We start from the raw sequence: 10,749 nt of genomic DNA, 5'->3' as shown, positions 1-10,749 counted from the left end.
ACACGTCCTCCCAATTGTAGCCAACGGCAACGGTGTATTCCAGCAGGACAACGCTCGACCACATACAGCACAGATCACAGGAGCCTGTCTACACAAAAACAACGTTGATGTTCTCCTCTTGCCCCCAGATCCCGGATTCGAACCCGATAGAGGACCTGTGGGATGAATTGGATAGACGTCAACCACAACCCCAGACGTTGTAGCAGTTGGCTTTTGCCTTGCAGGCCGAGTGGGCTACCATTCCCCAGGATGTGATTCGCATACTCGTCTCTTCCATGGGCAGGAGATGTCAGGACGCTATCGATTCCAACGGGGGACAAAAGCGTTATTGATGGTAGCTGACCTTCACCTTGGACTTTTCCTATGTACTGATAGCTGTGATGACTACAATCACCAAGTGTTCTCTCCACATGATTTTGGCTCAATACCTTGTACGGTTCCTCTTATAAATGTATTTTCCTACCTCACACAAATCTGGCTTAGCGTTTCTTTTTTTGAAGAGTACATGAGAAATATCTGAGTGTACATATAGTGAGTGAGTGAGCTGTGTTAAACGCCGCTTTTAACAGTATTCCAGTTTTATCACGGCGTGTCAGCTTAATGTGGGAGGAAAGCCCGAAGTGATGCAGGTCTTAGACGTTTACCACTTCGGTGAAACCCACGACCACGTGTATGGTGCTGCCAAACCTAGAAACATAATCGGGGCGAACCGGGATTCGAACCCACAATCATAGGTTTCTGGCGTGCCCAAGGGACGCAACTATGCACTGCGAATCGCGCCGCCTTAGACGACTTGGCCACCCGTGCCCCTTGAAATCATAGATAAAAAACATTTTCAATAAATGAATATAGCAGCGACCATATAAGAGATAACATACGTCATGTCCCTATATGGTATGTGTGTGCCATGAAACAATGAGAGAATCAGAAAATGAAATAGTCCGACCACTTTATCTCTAATTTAGAATGACACTGGAAAACGATAACCGCCGGACTTTCACGAGCGGTGTCGGAAATATAGCAAATGACCAGAACGCTCACTAGACCGTGACAAGGGTAGATTCGAGGCACACTGACAATACACAAGCACCGAACCCTCGAGAATGCAGCGCTGACGTTATACACATAATGGGTTATATGTCATGTAATATTAAAGGGGAAGTGTACACGCAAAAATCACTTTCTTTCTTTTTCTAAACAAAACGCAATTTTAGAATTAGTTAGTATCCGTGTTTGAAAATATACACTCATTTTTTTCACAGTGAAAGTAGGAAGCTCACAATAGTGTGAAAATGATATGCCGTTATGATGCCTTCGTTTTTCGAGCTAAACAGGCCTGAGTTATCCCCCTTAGATTATGACGTAATTGGTGCCAATTCAACTGGGTCCCTGTCTATTCTGAATGCAAAAGATATCAAGTACAAGTTTTCGGTAAAACAACATGGCCTACGACACACTCCGGCGCAGTGGTGACTCAGCATAACACTATGCTGGCTGGCATCTGAGACGCTAGAATCACACACCTGTACCTACACCACGTGAAGCGGCTCTAACAAAGCATGATGACGTCATAATGTTTATCAATTGGCACCAATGACGTCATATTGCAAGGGGCATAAGCCATGGTGTTTTTGTTATGGAAATAGAACACTTGGTAAATGTGAAAAATATAAATCGATTTAATGCAAAACATATGTTAATTAATTGTGATATTTTTATATTTTTGTCTATGACACATGTAGGTTAACACTTTTATTGTGGAAAAAGTACAAGAAAATTAGGTTCATTTCCGTGTGAACTTACCCTTTAAACATGTGCTGTGTGCATATTCAGGTTGTCCTACCGTCCAAGAGTGAGATTGAGAGAATGTCAGCCGAGGCCGCCTTCAGAACGTATCACAGGTATGTGATGTGATGTGTGAAAGAGAGAGAGAGAGAGAGAGAGAGAGAGAGAGAGAGAGAGAGAGAGAGAGAGAGAGAGAGGGAGGGAGAGAGAGGAGGAGATTTTAACCCGCTTTTAGAGAGAGAATATGTAATATAGATCACGTTAACGTCTCTCTATGCCACATATTGTGTATCGGCAACCTATATCAACTATTGACTACATTCACTTATATATTATAAATTTAGTTACCTTGACAACACTGACATCGTATGTCACCGGAAGCTGCGAATGGGCGAGTGCGGAGATGGGGGATGGGAGATATGCGACGACAAGGAGTACCGTCCAGTAAAACCTTGCATTGTATATTCCTTTGGGTGAGTTTGATAATACTTATGTAGATGATATTGTTATGACGCAATAGAGGGCCTTTCGTAATGGCAGCAGTTGAAGCGCTCGTACAATATCATGCTTTGTCAGTGGCCTCGGCAGCTAGTAATTTAGAGTTACCTCCCTTACTTATGGTTGCTTGCAAACATAACAGACTTGACCGTTCGGAAAGTTTCTGTTCGAATCCACTGTTTGATCATTTCAATTCATATTTGAATAAATGTCAAAACCAAAATGAATGAATTGTATATTTGAATAAATTTCAAAACCAAAATGAATGACTGTGGTGATTTGCTGGGGAGCAAGTTGCAAAGGCGGCACAATTCGCTGTGTAGAATTGCGTCCCTTTGTCCATTGAATATCAGAGAAATGTATATTGTCAAGGCAGAAGAATAACCAGTTTAGGGTATCCACGGAAACGGATTCTATTTGGCGTACATATTGCGATCCCTTGGTTGTCAGCACCATAGGCATTCTGCTGGCTCATTGGGGACTGTCCTCCCACATGAACCACACTGTGACGAGGTTATACAGTGAGGAACCGGCCCCTTGTCATTTCGTGCTTATGTATGTTAAATGTTAAATTCCCTCGGATCTTTAGTTGCCTTTTAGGCGATAAGTAATAAATCTCTTGGGCCTTTATTGTTCATTAAGAACTTATTGAAGTGCAAACGCGGCAATTTGTCATGATGGTCTAAAAGGGCAAGTAAAATCAACTTAGCAACTTTGCATATTTTAATACTTTAGGACATACCTCATCACAATAGTGTGACCAAAATTAAATTTGAAAAACGGAAAAAGCGTAAACCAACAAAAACGTCTTCCAACTTGTCCAGCACCTATTTATTTTATATATATATATATTGTGGAACTAATAATTAGTGTGTGCCTCGCTGGTCGGTGCTCACGAAGACATAGGAATAACTCCTTTCGCTGGTTCCCGCGGTCACTCGGAAATACATGAAAACAGAATCGGAATAGTGCCGGGAACCAGCGAAAACAGCCGAAATTTAATCCGATAGCGATACGTCCCTTTGTCGCTGTTTACTCCCTGTTCATGGTGTCTCAGTTATATCCACACCATCTAAAACAGAAAACCTTTCAAGACTGATATCAATATAAACAAAAAGAAAGTAAATCCATATCTGTACATGTAATTTATTTCGGTTTATAATGCTATATGCTGACAAAGCCCCAGTGCTATGTAATACAAGGGGTCCAAACAATTCTACACACCCCATTTTGTAATTTTGTATGAATTCATAAGAAGTAGTTTCATTGGGAATGATATGGCTGACGGAAAGCATTCACTCACTCACTTCATTGGGAAATTCGGTTATCTTTTCTGAAGGTGTGAGGTGGGGTGAAATGGGGTTTAACGTGGCGTCCACTTATATAGCGACGTGCATGTACGTGTGTTTGTGTGGCTAGTCCGGGCTGATGCCGATTTATAGTGCCAGCTCACTGAGATACCATGCCGCAGTTTAACATGAATACCCCACTCAGACACAGTATACTGACTCCGAGCCGACCACTCCTTGTTTTAGCCCCTTAATGCCGAGCGCAAGTCAGGGTAACAACAAGTACCATCGTTTAACGTCTTTTGGTATGACGCGGCCGGGAATCGAACCCCGGACCTTCCGCTCTCCGAGTGGACGCTCTACCACTAGACCACGGAGGCGGTCTCAGAAGGTGTGACAAATTATGAGAGGATATTTGAAATGAATATGGAGTACCATGTTATCTGACTGTAGACGGCATTTGTGATATTAACAATCAGAGTCTGCAACCATAACGACAGGATCTCATGTAGTTCCTGTCTATGACTGTGGAGTCTAGTCTATATATTTTAGGTAAAAAAATTTACTAAAAGCCTAGGCAAGTCTAGATCAAACTAACCCAGTCTAGTTTGCTTGATTATGAAAACAACAGAAGAGGAAAGGTTCTTTCAAAGAAACATTTTAAAGACATGTTTTTTGATTTTACGCCGCTTTTAGCAATATTCCCGCAATATTACGGCGGGGGACACCAGAAATGGGATTCACACATTGCACCCATGTCGGGAATCGAACCTGGGTCTTCGGCGTGACGAGCGAACGCATTAACCACTTGGATACCCGACCGCCCCTTTTTCATTTACTAAGTGTAGTCTAGATCTCATAAGAGATTGTGATTTTGACATTTGCCCAGCGAGCATGCTGAGTATTAGTGCTTTGGGATACCAGAAGTAACAGTTTTAATTAGAGGAGATTGGTAGTAAATGTTTCATAACACGTTTTTAATCCTTTCACCATCCATGCAATATCAGGCCAGATATGCTTCTCGGAGTACTAAATCTTAAATCGGCCATTGGTCACAGTGAACTTATCGGGATCATTGGCGGTGTTTTCTGCCCCGTGCTCCTGTATAGGTTCATTCAGTCTGAGTTCGTGACTCTCGGATGGCAGCGTAATCGTTAGTTAAGCACCATGACATGGACACGCCGTAATAGAAGTGACATATAGTGATGGAGATATTGCTTTAGCCATCTCGACTTGCTCTCTCCGACGCTACAGGTTGCTCATCTTTTTGTACACATTTCAGAATCAACAGTGATTTTTCCTTTGACGACGATACAGCCAAATCCTATGAATGTGACGTATTTTCTTTTGATCCAAGGTGAGTCCCTGTTATGTGAATATTAACATTGTTGCGTATACCCAGTGTGTATTGCATGTTAGAACAGTTGTCTTTGCTTGTTGTAAAAGGCGACTTAATAGAACTGGCGGTCAGACTCAGTGAATTGGGTCATTGTTTGTCTTTGCGCCCAAACGGAGCGTATCACAATTTAAATCACTGGGGTGTTCAGACTCCATTTACTTCCAGGACGTCATGGTTGATAACATGAGCACTTATCCGTGTTGTCCAACTCCATCACACACAAACATCCAGGTCACAACTCATTAAATTTTCTTCCCCTGACAACTGCCGCCTTAGCACCTGTTTGGATGTGAACCTTCAACTAAACTGCGTGTTGATATTTTTCAGCATGAAACAGGCCAGTCACCAGAGGTCCCAGCATGTTCGGTTTCTGAAGTTGGGGATCAGTGGGACTGACAAACGCAAAGGAGCGTGGCAACTTCACACACTTCGTAGTTTCAAGAAAATGCTGAACCACACAGGGGTAGGTAGTGGCATTATCAATTTGAAGTGTTGTTATATTAGTCAAGGTTCGATCCGAAAAGGAAAATACTACGAGGGGGGTAACCCATAGTTCTACATGCGCTACCCCTAATGCCCCTTGGGGAGAGAGTGATTGAGGTTGTTATATTAGTCAAGGTTCGATCCGAAAAGGAAAATACTACGAGGTGGGTTACCCATAGTTCTAAATGCGCTACCCCTAATGCCCCTTGGGGAGTGAGTGAGTGAGGTTGTTATATTAGTCAAAGTTCGATCCGAAAAGGAAAATACTACGAGGTGGGTTACCCATAGTTCTACATGCGCTACCCCTAATGCCCCTTGGGGAGTGAGTGAGTGAGGTTGTTATATTAGTCAAAGTTCGATCCGAAAAGGAAAATACTATGAGGTGGGTTACCCATAGTTCAAAGGATTCTGACGCTTATAATACTTTGTCTCTAAGTCATACAAGAATCCCCAAAAGAAAGGCCTGATTAAGATGTTCATCGGGATATTAGGATCAGAAAATTAACACATTTACTCGGTTGTGTGACGCTAGGCCTGAAATACGCTGCCACTATGTCATACTAGGATCTGAAAGGTACAACATATCAGAGGAGCATGACCCAGTGGAACAAGGCCCGTACTACGCTGCCACTATGTCATACTAGGATCTGAAAGGTACAACATATCAGAGGAGCATGACCCAGTGGAACAAGGCCCGTACTACGCTGCCACCATGTCATACTAGGATCTGAAAGGTACAACATATCAGAGGAGCATGTCCCAGTGGAACAAGGCCCGTACTACGCTGCCACTATGTCATACTAGGATCTGAAAGGTAAAACATATCAGAGGAGCATGACCCAGTGGAACAAGGCCCGTAATACGCTGTCACTATGTCATACTAGGATCTGAAAGGTACAACATATCAGAGGAGCATGACCCAGTGGAACAAGGCCCGTACTACGCTGCCACTATGTCATACTAGGATCTGAAAGGTAAAACATATCAGAGGAGCATGACCCAGTGGAACAAGGCCCGTACTACGCTGCCACTATGTCATACTAGGATCTGAAAGGTACAACATATGAGAGGAGCATGACCCAGTGGAACAAGGCCCGTACTACGCTGCCATTAAGTCATACTAGAATCTGAAAGGTACAACATATCAGAGGAGCATGACCCAGTGGAACAAGGCCCGTAATACGCTGCCACTATGTCATACCAGGATCTGAAAGGTACAACATATCAGAGGAGCATGACCCAGAGGAACAAGGCCCGTACTACGCTGCCACTATGTCATACTAGGATCTGAAAGCTACAACATATCAGAGGAGCATGACCCAGAGGAACAAGGCCCGTACTACGCTGCCACTATGTCATACTAGGATCTGAAAGCTACAACATATCAGAGGGGCATGACCCAGTGGTACAACCCCGTACTACGCTGCCATTATGTCATACTAGGATCTGAAAGGTACAACATATTAGAGGAGCATGACCCAGTGGTACAACCCCGTTATACGCTGCCACTGTGTCATACTAGGATCTGAAAGGTACAACATATGAGAGGAGCATGACCCAGTGGAACAAGGCCCGTACTACGCTGCCACTATGTAATACTAGGATCTGAAAGGTACAACATATCAGAGGAGCATGACCCAGTGGAACAAGGTCCGTAATACGCTGCCACTATGTCATACTAGCATCTGAAAGGTACAACATATTACAGGAGCATGACCCAGTGGAACAAGGCCCGTAATACGCTGCCACTATGTCATACTAGGATCTGAAAGGTACAACATATCAGAGGAGCATGACCCAGTGGAACAAGGCCCGTACTACGCTGCCACTATGTCATACTAGGATCTGAAAGGTACAACATATGAGAGGAGCATGACCCAGTTGAACAAGGCCCGTGCTACGCTGCCACAATGTCATACTAGGATCTGAAAGGTACAACATATCAGAGGAGCATGACCCGGTGGAAGAAGGCCCGTACTACGCTGCAAAAAATGTCATACTCGGATCTAAAAAGATACACCATATCAGAGGAGCATGACCCAGTGGTACAACCCCGTAATACGCTGCCACTATGTCATACTAGGATCTGAAAGGTAAAAGATATCAGAGGAGCATGACCCAGAGGAACAAGGCCCGTACTACGCTGCCACAATGTCATACTAGGATCTGAATGGTACAACATATCAGAGAAGCATGACACAGTGGAACAAGGCCCGTACTACGCTGCCATTATGTCATACTAGGACCTGAAAGGTACACCATATCAGAGGAGCATGACCCAGTGGAACAAGGCCCGTAATACGCTGCCATTAAGTCATACTAGAATCTGAAAGGTACAACATATCAGAGGAGCATGACCCGGTGGAACAAGGCCCGTAATACGCTGCCACTATGTCATACCAGGATCTGAAAGGTACAACATATCAGAGGAGCATGACCCAGAGGAACAAGGCCCGTACTACGCTGCCACTATGTCATACTAGGATCTGAAAGCTACAACATATCAGAGGAGCATGACCCAGTGGAACAAGGCCCGTAATACGCTGCCACTATGTCATACTAGGATCTGACAGGTACAACATATCAGAGGAGCATGACCTAGTGGAACAAGGCCCGTACTACGCTGCCACTATGTCATACTACGATCTGAAAGGTACAACATATCAGAGGAGCATGACCCAGTGGAACAAGGCCCGTAATACGCTGCCACTATGTCATACTAGGATCTGAAAGGTACAACATATCAGAGGAGCATGACCCAGTGGTACAACCCCGTGATACGCCGCCACTATGTCATACTAGGATCTGAAAGGTACAACATATCAGAGGAGCATTACCCAGTGGAACAAGGCCCGTGATACGCTGCCACTATATCATACTAGGATCTGAAAGGTACAACATATCAGAGGAGCATGACCCAGTGGTACAACCCCGTGATACGCCGCCACTATGTCATACTAGGATCTGAAAGGTACAACATATCAGAGGAGCATGACCCAGTGGAACAAGGCCCGTACTATGCTGCCACTATGTCATACTAGGATCTGAAAGGTACAACATATCAGAGGAGCATGACCCAGTGGAACAAGGCCCGTGATGCGCTGCCACTATGTCATACTAGGATCTGAAAGGTACAACATATTAGAGGAGCATGACCCAGTGGTACAACCCCGTTATACGCTGCCACTATGTCATACCAGGATCTGAAAGGTAGAACATATCAGAGGAGCATGACCCAGTGGAACAAGGCCCATTATACGCTGCCACTATGTCATACCAGGATCTGAAAGGTACAACATATTAGAGGAACATGACCCAGAGGAACAAGGCCCGTAATACGCTGCCACTATGTCATACTAGGATCAGAAAGGTAGAACATATCAGAGGAGCATGACCCAGTGGAACAAGGCCCGTAATACGCTGCCACCATGTCATACTAGGATCTGAAAGGTACAACATATTAGAGGAGCATGACCCAGTGGAACAAGGCCCGTACTACGCTGCCACTATGTCATACTAGTATCCCGAAAGGAGAACCCTTATATCAAGTCAATCAGACCCTATACGAGATCCTCATGTGTGCAACATGACATGGAATTATTGTTTCAGTGCGGTCCGTAATTCACTGCCCTTAGCTCACGAAATTCTAAAAGGATAGCCTTTATCACCCTCCAAATTATGCTGAAATGGTGTGATATGACTGTTATACCGTCAAAGCTATGTTATAACCAAGTTATACATGCGACATGTTTATAACCAACACTAGGGGAATAAATATCACTCGACAAGTTGGATGCTCCGACATGTCTTAGGGTCTCCACATATGGTTCCAATTATATTTGGACGACAATAATGAAATGCATTTTAGAGGCTGATTGCACTTCCCATGAAACGTTTATCATGTTTCTAGATGTTTTATATTGACAAGATAGGAATGATTTTTAAGCACGGTATATTTTGTTTGCATATATGTAGAAGGTGATAGATGTCCTCAAGATCGACGTGGAATTTTCTGAGTGGCCGTCACTGCCGGATATGACGACATCTGGCGAGCTCTTCAAAGTCAAACAGTTGCTGATAGAATACCATGGGGGTTGCGGTAACAAAGATAATTGCATAAAGATCTTGAAGATCTTAAAGGATATCCATGATGTTGGCTTCAGGAAGTTTTATGTCCACAAAAACTCCGCTTGTACGTTTAGATCTATTCTATTTCCTGTCTTGAGAACAACGTGCTATGAAGTTCATTATGTAAATATCCATCCGGTATTTTGAGCAATGATCTGAGCCGTCGGTGTATGATGACACTTATTATTCCGAAATAATTATTTTAGTACCAATACCATAATATAAGAATATGTCTTGTTAGAGTGGAATTAATAAATAACCTTTTATAGCCAAGCTTTAGTCGTCTTTTTTGTTGCATTATCTTTGAAACGTTTCATGCGATTACATTGAGCTTAAGTCTTTGTAGTCGATTTTGCGGACACTCACGAATATGCTAGTTGGGATGTACGAGTGCGTGAGTACTGTTTTACGCCGCATTGATCAATGTCCCATTAATGTCTCCACGAGGGACACCAGAAAGGGGCTTCGAACTTTGTACCCATGTAGCGAATTGAAGCCGGGCCTGTTAGGTGACTAGCGAACGCTTGAACCACTTTGCTACCCTACCGTCCTTTGGCCTACACTAAGGGATATTCTTGCAATGGGTCGGGATACTTCTTTGTTCCAGACATACTGGCAACTAACTCAGGCCGCACACACCAACACGACCCCAAGCTATCCCACCCATTTGAGTGTGGAATTTGATGCAATCAGAAAACGTTATGAGTTAGGCCATATGTCAGTTACTGTGGTAACCTTTAAGGACTTGGCGGGTGATTTGCAAAGATTTGAAAAAACAGGAATGAGTGAGTGAGTGAGTTGGGTTTAACGCCGCTTTTAACAGTATTCCAGTTATATCACGGCGTGTCAGCTTAATGTGGGAGGAAAGCCCGAAGTGATGCAGGCCTCAGACGTTTACCACTTCGGTGAAACCCACGAGCACGGGTATGGTGCTGACAAACCTAGAAACATCATCGGGGCGAACCGGGCGTGCCCAAGGGACGCAACTCTGCAGAGCGAATCGCGGCGCCTTAGACGACTGGGCCATCCGTGCCCCCTGTCAGAGGTGAGAATGAGAACTATGTTCACTGTTTTGGTAAGGAGTATGCTCATCTGACGACTGAAATTGTAACATGAACGTCAAATCTGCAAAATCTAAAACTCATTCAATTTTATATGTTAACATGC

General features: G+C 43.9%; 1 protein-coding gene across 1 annotated transcript in view; it reads left to right on the top strand.

The window, feature by feature from the left end:
• The window catches only part of LOC124152685 (probable methyltransferase-like protein 24), a 20,087-nt gene extending 10,254 nt beyond the window's left edge, over positions 1 to 9,833 (top strand). Inside the window, exons 4-8 of the mRNA XM_046525716.2 lie at positions 1,834 to 1,901; positions 2,130 to 2,258; positions 4,855 to 4,929; positions 5,299 to 5,434; positions 9,430 to 9,833. Coding sequence (XP_046381672.2) covers positions 1,834 to 1,901; positions 2,130 to 2,258; positions 4,855 to 4,929; positions 5,299 to 5,434; positions 9,430 to 9,729 — 708 coding nt within the window. The 3' untranslated portion in view covers positions 9,730 to 9,833. The remainder of the gene's footprint in view (positions 1 to 1,833; positions 1,902 to 2,129; positions 2,259 to 4,854; positions 4,930 to 5,298; positions 5,435 to 9,429) is intronic.
• Positions 9,834 to 10,749: the final 916 nt, after the last annotated feature.

This window comes from Haliotis rufescens, unplaced genomic scaffold (assembly GCF_023055435.1).
Source record: "Haliotis rufescens isolate VD_foot unplaced genomic scaffold, xgHalRufe1.0.p SCAF_114, whole genome shotgun sequence".
NCBI classification, from domain to species: domain Eukaryota; kingdom Metazoa; phylum Mollusca; class Gastropoda; order Lepetellida; family Haliotidae; genus Haliotis; species Haliotis rufescens.
The sequence above is the reverse complement of the archived record's forward strand: the minus strand, read 5'-3'. Positions and strand labels throughout refer to the sequence as shown.